Source organism: Anabrus simplex, chromosome 4 (assembly GCF_040414725.1).
Source record: "Anabrus simplex isolate iqAnaSimp1 chromosome 4, ASM4041472v1, whole genome shotgun sequence".
In the NCBI taxonomy this organism is placed as follows: domain Eukaryota; kingdom Metazoa; phylum Arthropoda; class Insecta; order Orthoptera; family Tettigoniidae; genus Anabrus; species Anabrus simplex.
The window spans coordinates 285,312,422-285,328,456 of record NC_090268.1 but is presented as its reverse complement, the minus strand read 5'-3'; the positions used below and the strand labels follow the sequence as shown (position 1 = coordinate 285,328,456).

Genomic DNA, 16,035 nt, shown 5'->3' with positions numbered 1-16,035 from the left:
CAACGAGACTCTGAGCATTCTTCTGTGAAGCCCAAGTTCTAAGGCTTCCAGTCTTTTGATGGTGGCCTCTTTTAACGTCCAAGCATCAACCCCATAAAGGAGAGTAGACCAAATGTAATATTTCATCATAAGCTGCCAAAGTTTGAAATATAATGCAACAATAATGTCTTCATCTTCCTGAATGTTGATCATGCAATTTCTACTATAATCTAACAGCTTCATTGTCCGTATTGATAGTTTGAGCACCCAAGTATAAAGAATGAGAGTTTTCCACCTACTCACTACTTTATTATATAAAGTGTCTAAAATATTTCTATCACATTAAAACACAGCACCGGTTTTGACCTGTTAATTAGGTCGTCAGCTGCTGATGAACCTGCTTATTCAATAACGATTGTACTTTAAGAACTGTACCCTGATTTTAACATATTTTAATGGAACGTGTGGCATTCACGTGACACAAGGTTGTAAAAGCCTTTTTAGACTTCAAGAACTGTACCCTGTTGTATATAACATTATATTTCATTGGAATATGTGGCATTCATGTTTAGTCTAAGTAATGTTTTACATTGTAAAATCGTTATTGAATAAGCAGGTTCATCAGCAGCTGACGATGACCTAATTAACAGGAAATATTTTAGACACTTTATATAATAAAGTATTGATTAGGTGGAAAACTCTCATTCTTTATACTCATGCAATTTCTATTCAGCTCTTAATTTCTAGGTCTGGGTTCAAATAATCTGTTATCCAACAACCAAGATAATTAATTTTATTTACTTGTTGAATTTGTTGGTCTTTAAGTTTCAGAGTACCAGTAGCATTATTTCTTCTGCTGAAAACCATTAGTTCTTTTTTATATTGATGTTTAGACCCATCTCTTCCCCCACTATATTAATTTTTTCCAGGAATAGTTGCAAGCTTTCAACACTATTAGAAAGAATTACTGTGTCATTTGCATATCACAAATTACTTATTAGTTTTCCATTTACTTTAATTCCCACTTCCAAATCGGCTGATGCTGCCTTAAATATGGCATCTGGATAGATGTTAAACAATAACAGAGACAAAACGCAGCCTTGATGAACTCCTCGTCAGATTTCTATGTAGTCCGTTGTATCATCATCAACCTTCACCATAGCCTTCTGATGCCAATACAGGTTTTCAATAATTCCTATATCTTTATCATTTGCAGTAGTCTGATGAGTTCGGTATGTTTTACTTTATCATATGCCTTTTCATAATCTATGAAACAGGCAGACATACTTTTGTTGATCTCAACATTCTTGAAGAAAAGTTGTTAAACTGAAAATAGCCTCACAAGTTCCACATCCATTCCAAAATCCAGGTTGGTTTTTTTTTTTTTTTTTTTGCTAGTTGTTTTACGTCGCACCGACACAGATAGGTCTTACGGCGACGATGGGACAGGAAAGGGCTAGGAGTGGGAAGGAAGCGGCCATGGCCTTAATTAAGGTACAGCCCCAGCATTTGCCTAGTGTGAAAATGGGAAACCACGGAAAAACATTTTCTGGGCTGCCGACAGTGGGGTTCGAACCTACTATCTCCCGAATACTGGATACTGGCCGCACTTAAGCGACTGCAGCTATCGAGCTCGGTACATCCAGGTTTTCTTCACATTTCTTCCTTATTCGAGTGTGGATAACTTTCAAGATAGATTTTAACAAATGGCTTATTAGGCTAATGAGACAACATTTAACACTTTTTTTAAAGTTTTTTTTTTTTTGGAAGGAGAATGAGTGTAAAGGTTAGCCAATCTTGAGGTAAATCTCCGGCGTTGTAAATGTTATTAAAAAGGTCCACTATCTTATTCATTTGCTCTTCATTCATAAGTTTCATAACTTCAGCTGGAATATCATCTGGGCCTAAAGCTTCCCAATCTTTTTCATTGGCTTATCGCATGAATTACTTCCGATTTCAAAATGCTCGGTCCATTTGAGCATTGACGGTTTTCATTTAATGTTGGTTGATTATCATAGAAGAGTTCTACATATTCTTCCCATATCTTAATTTTGTCAAGATGATTTATAATAGGTTTCCTTAAATTACCTTCTAGAACAAGACACATCTTTCTTCTGAAAGTCCCAGTTACTTCTTTTATGATTTTGTGCACATTGAAGGTATTGTGTTTTTCTTCCAAATTCTCAATGTTTCTACACTTCTCAATCATCCAATTTTGTTTTGCCTCTCTAATTTTTCGTAATAATTTGACCCTATATCTGACGGGCTTTTCTGCTTTTCTTAGCTTTTCTGCGTTTTTCCATTAATTTCAAGATATCATCTGTCATCCACTTTTTTGTTCTTTCATGAGACTTTAGGTATTGTTTACTTTCTATATAGATTCTTTTACTTCCTCCCACTGGTTTTCCACCTGTTGACTATTCAGTGATATTTGTCTTACCTTTGCAACTTCTTGTTTTATTTCACTGTTTACCAATTTTCTTTGGTTAATTCGGTTGGAATGTTTTGTTTTCTGGAAAACTTTTGATTTCAGTTGTACATCAGCAGCTAGTGGATTGTGATCAGAACCTATATCTGCTCCTGCTTATGTACTGTGGTAATTCTTTTAATGAAGTTTCTGAACCTCTTATTTATGAGGATGTAATCAGTTTGGTTCCTTATAGGAACATCACGTTCATTGTCACTAGGTGAAACCCAAGTGTATAATCGACGATCAGGATGTTGATATCAGATGTCCCCAATTTCCTACCGAATTTTCTTGTCGGCCCTTTCCGATCTTAGCATTGAAATCTTCCATCATTATGGTTATGCTGTCATTTTATGTTGATTCCAGAATGTTTTGCAAGCTTTCATAGAATCTTTTCACCTCAGTGTCATACTTTTTATCTGCTGTTGGAGCATATACTTGTATTATATTGATCTTGAAGGGTTGTCCATGTAGTTATAAAAGCATGAGTCAGTCTGATATTGAGGCAAAATTGGTGACATATTTCACAAATTCTGATTTTACCAATATTGCTACACAATTTCTGTGACTTTCATCAGTTTCAGGACTGCCAGAATAGTATAGATTTCCATCTTCTCTTTGACAGATACCTTTACCTGGCCACCTTAGTTCACTTATCTCAAGGATAGAAATTTTTAACCTCGTCATTTCTTTAACCTTGTTATCAAGTTTGCTAGCCATAAACAAACTTCTTACATTCCATGTTGCTAATCTTGTGTTGGACTTCATTACTTTGAGCCAGGAGATTCTTCGCACACCCTACCCACTAAAGGGTGCCTGGGACTAAGGACCATTATTTCATTAACTCTCTCCATAATGATATCCCAGGGAAATATATACCAGAGTGGTTTCCCGTTGCCTTCTCTGGTTACTATTCAGCTGCCCCCAACCCGGGGAGCAGATGCTGTTGGTAGCTGCCCCTAACATGGGATACAGTAGCATTTCCTCCACGGAGGACCATTACACACCTAAAGGAGCTCATCCACCCTAAGATGTTGGCCCCTTTAAGGTGCTAGGTTATTTCCTGCTGCCCAACACTCGGCATTGAGATGCTGGCTGTACGGTCTACTCCATTACTGCAGCAGGATATCCTGGCCAGACAGAATCTTGTATCATAGATAACTTTTATTTTGCTAGTGGTTTAACATCACATAACGGTGACACAAGGATGGGAAAGGGCTAGGATTGGGAAGGTAACGACCATGGCTTTAATTAAGGTACAGTCCTAGGATTTACCTGGTGTGAAAATTGAAAACTACAGAAAACCATTGAAGGATTTGCTTAAATGCCATTTTTCCATACTGTCCCTAAGCCTCACAGGTTACAGCTGAACCAGCATGGTCTTTTCAACATGGAGGGGGAATCCCAAGTCCAACTCTTCATTGAAAACAAGAACATTTGGCATTTTGGGAGAATCCAAAGGAAGCTTGGAAAACATCAATACCCGATCACCCTGGACTTGTGAAGAACAATAAAAAGACATGCTAATCAGCTGAGAGCAACATGATTTCCAAGACAAAAAAGAAGAGTCATTTTTGGCTCCAGCCAATCGTTCAACATCCCAAGGATCCCAGCAGCTCCAGTGTACCTACACGTGCCTTTTGATTGACCAAGAGTCTCATCAAATTCCTGATCCAGCACCGTAAGTGACACCTGTTGTTCTACATGGAAGGCCACAGAGGGAAAGGCACTTGCCCATTTGGTTTAAAGATTATCAAATGTGAAAGTTAAGTGTGTCGTCTATAGTTGTGCACGTGCATTTTGTTGTTTCTATATGTCTGCTTAACTACAGGTCTCTGTTTCAAATTCTGATTCAGAGTCAAGTCTCTTGTTGTGGTGGTGGTTGTTGTTTTAAAATTGTGTTTGCTAAATAAGCGGGGGAGAGTGTAGAGACCGTTTTAGTTCAGAACATCTCCGCAAATGGAGCTAATGTGGCCTAGACATTGAGACAGTCTCGTTTTTCCGGTAAGTCTACTCTCTCTGTACATATGCCATTATTGATTTTATTTTCTATTGTAAATCAACTTTTGATCATAAAAGAGGTAATTGTCCTTTTTATCTAAAACGTGTGCATCACATACTCCACTAACCATTCCTAAACCAGATCGGCATCCCAGGAACATACTGCTCTGTGTTGGGTGTGATTAGGAAGGCATTCTACTCTATAAAATGATTCCTAATGGTGAGACCATTGGTTCAAAGAAGTATTGTTCACAACTTGACAGTCTGAAGGAAGCCATTGAAGAGACATGGAAATAAGGGCACAACTTGAAACACAGAAGTTGTTTTCATTATGACAATGCCAGGCCATATGAGTCTGTTGTGAGCCATCAAAATATTCAGTTTTTCTAACTGGAAGTGTTTGCCTATCCACTCTATTCTTCAGATGTTGCCACATCAGATTTCTACCTGTTTAGATCCTTGAACAATTTCCTGAATGGTAAATAGTTTGTTTCCTTAAATGACTGCAGAAACATGACCAAACTGTTCAACCAGCAGAAACCTGCAATATTTTTGGAAACTGGAATTCTGAAGCTGCCAGATGAATGGCAACAAGTTATTGATAATAATGGAAAATGTGCAAAATAGAGCTTATGTTGTGAAACAGACTACAACTTTGTGTAATTTGTTCCTTTAATCTATTTCTCCAGCTGTTCTGTAAAATTGTTAATAGGAGAGTGGAGTGTGGTTTAGTTACATTGTTTAACTTATCTTGGAGTAAAGAAATGTCATAAACAAAGGACTGATATCTGTATAGGTTTGATGTCACTGAAGCGACAGTTTTGTATGAGAACAAGTCTCAGGCAGACCCCAAGCTTCCCTGCAAGGTCATGTTTGGGACCTACAGTATGTAGGTAGCTTCTTTTATTGCTGTTAGAGTATGTAGGCTCTCCTTGCGGAATATTCATACTCGAATGATGAAATAGAATTAACTTATTTTCTCACTCAGTAAAACTGATATGTCTGGAAGTAACAAATTTATATTCATGAGAATAAGTAAATTTATGAGAAATTGCTTGGCTGTGTAATTGTGTCTTAGAATTTTAAATTACCTAATGTTATGGTACAAAACCATTTATTGTAGTAAGTTTGCAGGATTTTTATTAATCCATGTGTAGGAAGTTTACACTAGTATATCTGCCTGTGCCTGATTGTAAAGCTTTTCACTGGATAGCATACTTTTTTTTTCTTATAGCTTTTCATTTTAGTGATGTAATTTTTTTTATTGGTAAATTAGTAATTGTATTTTTTGTGATTTCAGGGTTTTTAACTTCCTCACTGAATCTGAGGTCCCTGATGATTTTCTGATCTGTACTGTATAGGAGAAGAATGACATTAGAAGGGGAAACTGCACATTCATAAGCCCACGTAGCTGAACAGATTCGTGTAGGTTTATTGTTGGTGATGTTGAAATTTTGTAAGAATTTTCACAGTGTATTCCGCGTGGCCTTTTGCAGAGTAGTTGTTAATTGTGAGTTGATCGAACTGAAGTTTATTGGTTGTCATGCTCAAAAGACCGGATTTACTAAATATCTCTATTCAGCTGACTATAATTTTAGACATGTGCCACTAAAGACTGTTGTAGTTGGCAGCAATGATTGTTTATCTTTAGATCACTTATTTATGGCAAAACATAAGAAGACTTCTCATCATTCAAGACATAGAGATGCTATCAGATCTCTTGAAAAGAAAGAAAAGATCCATAAACATAGGCCTAGTAAAAGAAAGAAAAAGAGGTCTCGAAGTCGGTCTAAGAAAAATGACAGTGATAGGAGACATCTTATGCTGGGTAAGCAAGGCAAATCAAATAGGCATGCCACTGCTGTTTCAGAAGTATTTCTTTGTGACAGTGATTCAAACAGCGGTGATATAACGATTATTTACGACTCGCGTGTTGGGCAAGTGAATGAACCTAGCCATGATTCTGTGACGGTCATCAGTAAAAACAGCAATGCAGGAGAAGTTACGATTTTGGGGGAAAATGTCAAATTGACTACTGAAAGTCAGCTTGGACATGTAAATGATACTAGCCAGGATTCTGTTAGGATTGTTGATAAAAGTGGTGATTCTGAAGTAACAATTGTGCAAGAGAACATTCGGACTATTGAGCATAGTCAAGAGGCAATAAAAAATATTCCACTTCCTGACGAGATTTCTATAGTTAATGCTGAACAAAACGATATTGAATCTTTAGAAGTGTCTTCCATTCCTCTTCCTGATAATCATGTATCTACCGAAATAGTTGGTAGTGCGGAATTACAAGCTGCAATAGGCTCAGTGACACTGTCTGGTTCAGAAGAGACGCTGCAAACTTCTACGAATCATCGTGTTAATAAAGATAATCATCCAAAACACAAGAAATCAAGAGGTAAGAATACCTCCACAATTCATATTTTTATATATTTTTTGTTTTCTTCTGGTAATTGAACCCAAACACTGCTGTCATAATTACTATAAATGTAGCATTTTTTTTTCTTTACATGTAAAATTTAAGTTGTACTTTCCATAAGTATGGGTTCTGATTGTAAATATTAAAAATTGATATGCTTTTTGTTTTCTTAAGAAGAAATACAGTTGAATTTATTTAAAAAGTGTGCAGTTCTTTTTTCCCACATTGTAATTAGTTTATTGAGGCAGGGTGGTAAGATTTTAATTCTTGTCTCATTATGTTTAATTTTTAAATTTTCCTTTGAATGATATATTTTTAAAAAAATTGAAATGAATGTATTATCATCATCGTGATCATCCAAGGATATATTAGGTCAAGTGGGTCTCGATCCATCTTTTAAGACATGGGAATCCTGTAGAGTGACTGCCTGTGAACTCATATAGTAAGATCTGCTTTGGGATATTTTCCTTTGTCATTCTGTTGCCATAGTTCTTGTGTTATCCTTGGCATTTAACCTAGGTTCTACTTTTAATTTTTTTATCATTTTCTCGTCCCATCACGTGTCTTGCATTACGTCTGATGAATCTTGCCTCAGCTGTGGTGATTCTAGTTTCATAGGTTTTCCTGATTGTCCATGCTTCACTGGCATACAAAACAACTGGTCTGGCTGGTGTTCTGCAAATGTGTAGTCTTGTTTCTCTGGGCTAACTATGGTTCCTTCACTGAGTACCCATGTTGTTACAATGTTGTTTCAGTATAATTATTGCTGTCAAATAAATAAGGAGTGACCAAGATAGTTCAGGGAGTTCATTCCTTCTTGTGGTATGTTATTCAGTATAATTTGAGAAGGAACTCGTTCATTGGCTTTAAAAGTGATATTTCCGTATAATATTCTGCTACTAATCTATTAAGGTGATGTATAGAAACTGTAAATCATCCTCTGAACTGCCAAATAGTAGCTGATTCAGAGGATTACTATTAAAATCTTAAACATGAATTTCTACTCTGAGCTCTTTTGTGGGTGAAATCTTGGATTTTTCTTCCCTTGTGCTTCTCTCTAAAACACATTTCAAAAGCCATTTTAGAGTAATGTACATTTCATTCTGCTCTTAAGTCTCTTCTAAACTGGTTAAATTCCTTTCCTGGCTGGATTTTATTTTCAAAACTTTTATTGTTTTTTGTAGAAATAGACTTCTGATTTATATGATTTTCAGTCTTTGTCACGAAGGAAATATTGTCTTGGCGTAGAGAGGGTAACTAATTTCTGGAAAACCAAGGAAATTGCAGAGATGTAAAAGTGCAGAAAATGTGCAGGGAAAACACAGGGAAGTGTTTGAAATGAAGTACAAGGAATTCTCTTTAAAGTTCTGCTATTGTCACTGGATCAAGATTTTAGCTTGCCTAACGACCTACTTCAAGAGCAAGTGTGTGCAGCTACCAGATGCTACCAGAAGTAGTCAGCAGAGATTCTTCAAGTCTGTCATATACGATCCTGAATAACACTTCTTGACAATTGCTTCTACATTTCAACCCTTCCTGAGCAGAATTTCAAACACCAGAACCATTGTTTCCTATCCTGTATTCTATTATAGAAGATTCAAGCTGAGAGTTGATGATGAAATTCATTAAACCCACCGTTCTGGAAACCAGGCTCGTCAACATGGACTCAGGAAACATAGATAGCTATGTGTGCAACAAGTGAAGATTGAACCAGCTGCAAGATAATATTGTGATGAAGCTCATGCTAAACAGGTTGATATAGACAAGTACCATCTGGAAACTTATCGAGAGGAGCCCACTGAAGTTCAAATTTTGCTGAAGTGTCTATTATTCATGGGATAATCAAATACAAAATAATAGCATATTCGATTATTTAATTTTATTCCATTATATTTCCCATTCAATTATTTTTCGATTATTCATTTCATTGAATGAGGCAGTCAGATACTGAATATTTTTACCATCAAATTCAGTGATCTCCCCAGAAATTTTTATCAGCCGGGTGGTAGGAATGAGTAGCCAGGCGGGGAATTCTAGTAAAAAATGAACATGATAAAATTTCAATGTATCCTCCTCAGGACATTAACAGTAATATCAGACAGGTAAAGATTTTTTTTTTTTTTTTTTGCTAGGGGCTTTACGTCGCACCGACACAGATAGGTCTTATGGTGACGACAGATAAAGATTAATTGCAAAATTGAACTATTTTAGTTTAATTATCACAAACCAGACATTCGAGTATTTTGAACTAGTGTTCTACTGCTTGTTCATGATTATGAAACTCTGGGAATGCCGAAAGGGTTTGTAATGTCTTGCGGAATAGAGTACTCATATGCGATTCCACGCTAATTCATACACTGCTTGCGCACGACACTATGCGGTAGTGAAACTAAATATTTAAACTCCGATGTATTTGATGAAATTCTGCTGACAATAATGAAGATTATTAAACAGTTTTATAGTATTTATGTTTCAATTTGGAGCACCCAGCGACTCTAATATGTATTAATATTATGTAACTAGCATATGTGTAGGATATATTAGCCGGGCGGTCTGTAAAAACGCCCATTAGAAAGGCCCTAGAGAGAACACTGCAATTTTTTTAAATTATTCATTCAAAACTCCATTCAAATTAATGAGGCAATCAAACAGTGATTTTTTTCATTTGATTATTTTTTCGATTATTCATTCGGAACTGCATTAGAATGAATGAGGCAATTGCATAGTGAATGCTTTCGAAATAATTAAATGAAAAGTGGTATTATTAAGACAGTTGATTCACTCATTTAGTTTCAACATTTGGAGATAAGTTTGGAAAAAGGCGTATTTCTATTTTTCATAAAGAGTTCATCTATTCGCTTATTTCAATTGATTATCAATCTGACGCACTTAAACTGAAAAATTGATTCATGACACATCCGAATATTCTATGCGATACAACTAAATGATATTTGAAACTCATTGTATTGTTTAAATAATTGGATGGAGGTTATTTGAATATTAAAAATATTCCATTATGCCATCACTAGTGTCTACTGCAGTGGTTCGAATATATGACATGTACTAATAAAATCCATATCTGTCTTGTACATGCAGGCTAACACTTAGTCTCATTTTTGTGAAGGTCTGTTTTTATCATTCCCAATTGTACTGGCGTGTGTGACGAAGTCACTACACACATCGCAGCTGAACTTAGTCACGATGAAACGAAAATTCCTTTTTTCCATTTGTGCATTGTGGTCAGTTGTTGCTTAGGTTGACATTGTATTGATGGATTCAGTTTTGGTCTCTGTTCCAGTCAAGACGGATAATTAAAGATTGTATTTGTCATTTTTGTTAAAGAAAGGAGAGAGGGGGGGGGGGGTTACGATATAAACTTCAAAGTGTGGGTGTTAAATTAAGGCACAATATACTAATAATGCATAGGTGGTAGAATAACACCCACGGTATTCCCTCCCTGTCCTCAAAGGCGACTAGAAGGGCCTCAGGGGCTCTCTCAACTTGGGAGTGTTGGTTGGTGACCACTGCAGTAGACACTAGTGATGGGATAATTGAATACTTTTAATAATCAAATAACCTCCATCAATCAGCCTATAGCTGAGTCCTGGCATTGTTTCCACTTGTGCCAGGTTTCTCACTTTCATCTATCCTATCCCACCTCCCTTGGTCAACTCTTATTCTTTTCTGACGGTGTTGCGTACAGTATGGAGGCCTAAGGAGTCTTTAATTTTCACGCCCTTCGTGGTCCTTGTCTTTCTTGGCTGATATCTTAATTTTTTGAAAAATGTTTGGTGGGCAAGAAGACAAAGAAAAGATTAATAATACCAGCACATCAAGAGAGGCATTCAGAGAATCAAAGACAAGAAAATTTAACAAAATTGATTGGCTTGTTACTGGATTCATGCAGGAGAAAATAAACCAGCATTATCTAATTAGACCTGTAGCATAGATTCTTTCCTACAGAACAAATTGGACCTAGGCTACCATAGCTCATTTGGATAGAGCAACTAACGTGAAATCGGTGAAGTAGTACGAATCGCACTGGTGATCTGTTGTCCATATTTTTTCTGTACTTAACCTAATACGTTGAAGATTTAAGAGTACAATGCGGTAGTAAAAATTAAATATTTAGTCATCATGAACATCATTTCTCTTTACTAACCTTTGCTTTCTTTCTTCAATCAACTATTTCCTCTGAACCGCTTGTGTATAATTATATCTTTATGTTTGAGTGTGTTGCAGTTTTGTATTCTGTGTTCTGAAATAGAGTTAGAAATGGCTGTGGAGGTAAGGAGAAATTGGAGGAATTACTAGGAAATTGAATCTAGCAAAGAAGTCAGCTAAGGATAACATGATGGCAAGCATAATTGGTGACCATACAAATTTTAGTGAAGTGGAAGAGTATGTATAGATACTTTAAGGCAGAAACAGGTTCCAAGAAGGACATTCTAGGAATCATTGATGAACAGGGGGAGCGTGTATGTGAGGATCTTCAAAAGGCAGAAGTATTCAGTTAGCAGTATGTAAAGATTGTTGGTTACAAGGATAATGTCCAGATAGAGGAGGTGACTTATACTAAAGAAGTATTAAAATTTACCTATGACAACAATGTCATTTACAGTAAGATACGAAACTTGATAACTAGAAAAGCAGCTGGAATTGATAAGGTTTCAGGGGATATACTAAAGACAATGGGTTGGGATATAATACCATATCTGAAGTACTTATTTGGTTATTGTTTGCATGAAGGAGCTGTACCAAATGAATGGAGTGTTGCTATAGTAGCCCCTATGTTAAAAGAAAGGATGATAGGCATGAAGCTGAAAATTACAGGCCAGTCAGTTTGACATTTATTGCATGTTGACGCATGTGCTACTATTGTTCATTTCCATCTGCATCACTTGTTTCTTCATTCCTTTGTTTTCTTAGGTTAACACAGTTTTTAGTTTCAATTGTTATTTTAAATTAACACCTTTTCACTGAATTTTGTCGCAGTGAGTTGTTTTTTGCTCCGCATATTGATGTAAATATTGTATATTTGTGCTAATTTTGTTTCCGTCTAGGCTCTCTTTTGTTTGTTTTTTCATTTGCTCCTTCATTATGTTTTTTAGCATTTTTTCAACTTATATTATGTAAATTATTTCAAACTCTCCTCATTTTTCACTCGTTTGAGCCAAAACATGTTTGAATTTGTTTACTCCGTCTAATGACGGAATATTTATTGTATTGAATTAGGAGGATACTCTCATTTTTCACCTTTGTAAAGTGAAAACCATCAATACAGAATGATTCTAATATCTTGTAATGTTGACGCAAGTGTGATAACAGGTATAATTTGAAAACAATATTCTCTCGCCCATGGGGAACTACTGCAGATATTGAGCTTGAGTTATTATTATTATTATTATTATTATTATTATTATTATTATTATTATTATTGTATGTATAGCTGTAAAGTGTTACATCCATTTAGTAGTAGTATTATTATTACATCGTGTACATACGATATGTTCGTGTTGTTTTTGAGGTTACATCGTGAAACATCCACTATATATGGATATTTATATCAGTTCAGTTAATGTAAATACCGGTAAGTTAATATTGCATTTTATTCTTACCAGTATAAATAAATTGTAATTCGTAATTGTGAAACACACTGTAACTTCTAGAATGGTAATAGGCACGAGAACGATTGAGAATATTCTATACATTATAACCTATGTATTAGACACTCCAGAATTTTCACGAAGATATATTTTATAATGTAACTTTCTAGAAGCCTGGCCAGGCACATATATAAGGAGACGATCTTGACAGAAAAAGTTAGTGTTTGGAAGTAGAGTTATGGTTTAACAAGGTTATACCTTTATGCAACTGTCTGACATGCCGAGGTAGACAGTTGGTGGTCATCTGTTTTCAACTCTGTTTCAAAGTTGTAAGCTCCATATTGAAGTGTTGGCAGTTGTTTTTAATGGCGGCTTTGTTGATATTCTCGAAGTGAAGTGTTTTGTTGTGATACTGTGAATAAGGTTATGCGTGTGTTAATTTGTGAATATGAATATGTGAATAAAATTAATTGTACCGACTGGCAGCATCTCCTGTGCGGCTGTGTGGATACGTTAACCGGCGACCGTGACGAGGACGTAAAAAATTTACAAGTGAATGCGAATGTTGTAGTTCAAAATGCAAATCATATTAGAGAGTACATCACTCAGACAGCTCAAAGACGAACTTACCAAGAGGAATCTCTCGATGAATGGGAAGAAGAAATCGCTACAGGTGCGATTACGGGAAGATCTCGTGGAGAAGGGAAAAGATCCAGGAAAGTTTTGCATTGAAGTCAGTGAGGATGCCGACGAAACATCGGAAGATGAGGTAAATATAACCGAAGTGTGTTCTAACCTAATGACAATGATGCAGGCACTAAACAACAAACTTTCAGGCAAAATTTCAGATGAAATTTCTCAAGCTAACTCAGTTTTAACTGGACAAATATCACAAGTGTATACTCAGGTTTACAAAGTTGAACAGGGCCTAGAATTGAAAATTTCAACCGCAAATGACAAAATTTCATTGCAAATTAGCGACGTCACCGATCAATTAACACAGCATATCGGACATCAGGTCAAAACTGGAATAGTTTGACCAGATCGATAGTAGAGTAAGCCACCTGGAAGGGGATTTCTTGGATCTCAAGGAGGGGGTGGAAATCCAGGTTTCTGGCTTAAAACAACAGGTTGAGGGGAGGATTTATAACATCGAGGGAAATTTTGAAAGCCGTATATCTGCCGTCAAGGGAAATCTTGGGAGCTGTATTGCTGCTGCCGAAGGTAGGATAGAAAACCGGATTTCGACCATCAAGGGAGATGTGCAGAATATAAGGGAAGGCATCCTTCACGCAGTAGAAAATAGATTGACTCAAACAGGATGTTAGAGAAGGACCAAATTTTATATACAGCAACTGCAAACCTTCCTTGGCAATGCCACAAATTTTCATTATTGTAGTTATGGTAATATAAAAGTGTTGTTGTAGAATGGCTGGTAGGTGTTTTGACTTGTGACAGCTCTGTGGTCACAGTTGTCACGAAGAAGCAAAGTATGTCTTTTATTCTGGATTGCACACATCATTTTCATTAATGTATTACAATATTGTTGCTTGTTGAGTTTGAATGCCTTGAATCCCAAATTTTGTGTACATTATCTTACAAATTGAAAACGTCTGCTTGAATTTTATCTTTGTTGGCATTGATGTATGACTCCAATGCAAAAGAAATACTTTCATGTAATAGTCTTGCACCGAGCTCGATAGGTGCAGTCACTTAACCCGATGAGTGCTACGCCCACCTATAGATGGGCTGATGAGGCTAGTCCAGCTCTGCTACGCCTATTTATAGACGGTGCACGAGAATTTTAATTTTTTTGAGTTTTCCGGTTCTCTTTCGAGTGCCACTTTCATCTCTGACATGTTCTACCATCTGTTGGGCATTATGTAGAACTAATTGATCAGAGATTATAGCTTTGGGAAATAACTTGCAGAGCTTTTTGTGGACATCTGTGGAGTTCATCTGTGATGTAAACAAACATGGCGAAACAACGATCTAGTTGCTCTTGCAGCGATGTTATTTTGGATCACAGAATCTTTCAGTTATTAACCACAGCGGAAAGTGATGATGGAGATGATGATTTTAATGAATTGTTAAGCGATTTGAAAGTGTGAGTGATAGAGTGCCAAAAATATTGTATGTGAGAGAGAAACAGAGCCTCCTTGTAAAGGAAAGAAGAAAAACACACTAAGTACAAAAGCTATTTTATTACTGTTTTTGTGGTGGACAGATTACTTTTCTTCACCAGACTTTCAAGTAACTGTGACAGGCTCTGACGGCCAAGTAGTGTTTGATGACAACCCGAAAATCATTGATTTTTTAAAAACTTTTGTGCCAGTGGAGTTGGTGCAGATAGTTGAACAAATTGGCATCATAAACAACCAGCAGAAAATATTTAACTATCACCACATTCCAGGTTTAGAAAGTATTTTAAAATATCAACTTACATACTTCTAAGAAGTTACATGTATTAGTTGCCTAGAGATTTTAGGAAACAATATTATTTTGGGTTCATTACTTTGTATAAAGTTAATGCACGCATGGGCACATAAGTATAATTTTGTTTTCTCTCAAAATAATATTGAACACAAGTGTAGGATTTTCCATTTGCATTTAGATTAGAACCAACATTTATAAACATTTAAAGCTAATCACCCCACTGATAAGTTAAAAATTGAGCCTTTTACAATTTATTTTTTTTGCATACGAATGAAAAAACTCAGCACTGAGGTACCAAACAGTCAACTGGTAACTCAGCACTTAAAATGCAGCCAGTATCCAGTATATGGGAGATAGTGGGTTCGAACCCCACTGTCGGCAGCCCTGAAGATGGTTTTCCATGGTTTCCCATTTTCACAACAGGCAAATGCTGGGACTGTACCTTAATTTAGTCCACAGCCGCTCCCTTCCCACTCCTAGCCCTTTCCTGTCCCATCGTCGCCCTAAGACGTATCTGTGTCAGTGCAACAAAAAGCAACTTGTAAAAAAAAAAAAGAAGTCTTGCAAAATTCCTGTCGAATTTGGCAATGCCACAAATATTCTTTGTTGTTATAGTAACAAAAGTTTTGTTGTAGATTGGCTAGTGCACATGAAGTACGTACAAAACCCTCCAGCGGGTGAGTTTGCCGTGTTGTTAGAGGTGCACGGCTGTGAGCTTGCATCTGGGAGATAGTGGGTTCGAGTCCTATTGTCGGCAGCCCTGAAGATGGTTGTCTGTGGTTACCCATTTTCACACCAGGCAAATTAAGGCCAACCGAGCTCGATAGCTGCAGTCGCTTAAGTGCGGCCAGTATCCAGTATAATACCAATATAAATGGTCCGTTATTGGACATTATAAATTTTCCAGCTAGCTCATTCTTGGTTGCCAGCGTTTCGCCCTCGTGTGCTAGGGTGGGCTCGTCAGTTGGTACCTAGCACACCTACCAATACGCTGGCTAGTGCATACCGTGGAGGCCACTGCGTAGGCTAACTGGAGCCATCGGCAGTGCCAATGCACTAAGAGACTTTGTCTCATCACTAAAAATTGATGCCTGCTTGGCCATCAGATGATATAGATG

General features: G+C 36.7%; 1 protein-coding gene across 8 annotated transcripts in view; it reads left to right on the top strand.

Annotated features, from left to right (window-relative positions):
- angel (protein) overlaps window positions 1-16,035 on the top strand; it is a 210,739-nt gene that overhangs the window by 15,545 nt on the left and 179,159 nt on the right. For 4 of the 8 annotated variants that reach the window (XM_067145547.2, XM_067145545.2, XM_067145543.2 and 1 more), the window contains exon 2: window positions 5,748-6,854. The exons of 3 other annotated variants lie outside the window; for them this stretch is intronic. In XM_067145547.2, the coding sequence (XP_067001648.1) occupies window positions 5,891-6,854 (964 nt within the window). In that variant the 5' untranslated portion in view covers window positions 5,748-5,890. Of the gene's footprint in view, window positions 1-3,848; window positions 4,128-5,747; window positions 6,855-16,035 lie in introns of those variants that run through there. One more of the 8 variants, XM_067145548.2, reaches the window with a different exon arrangement.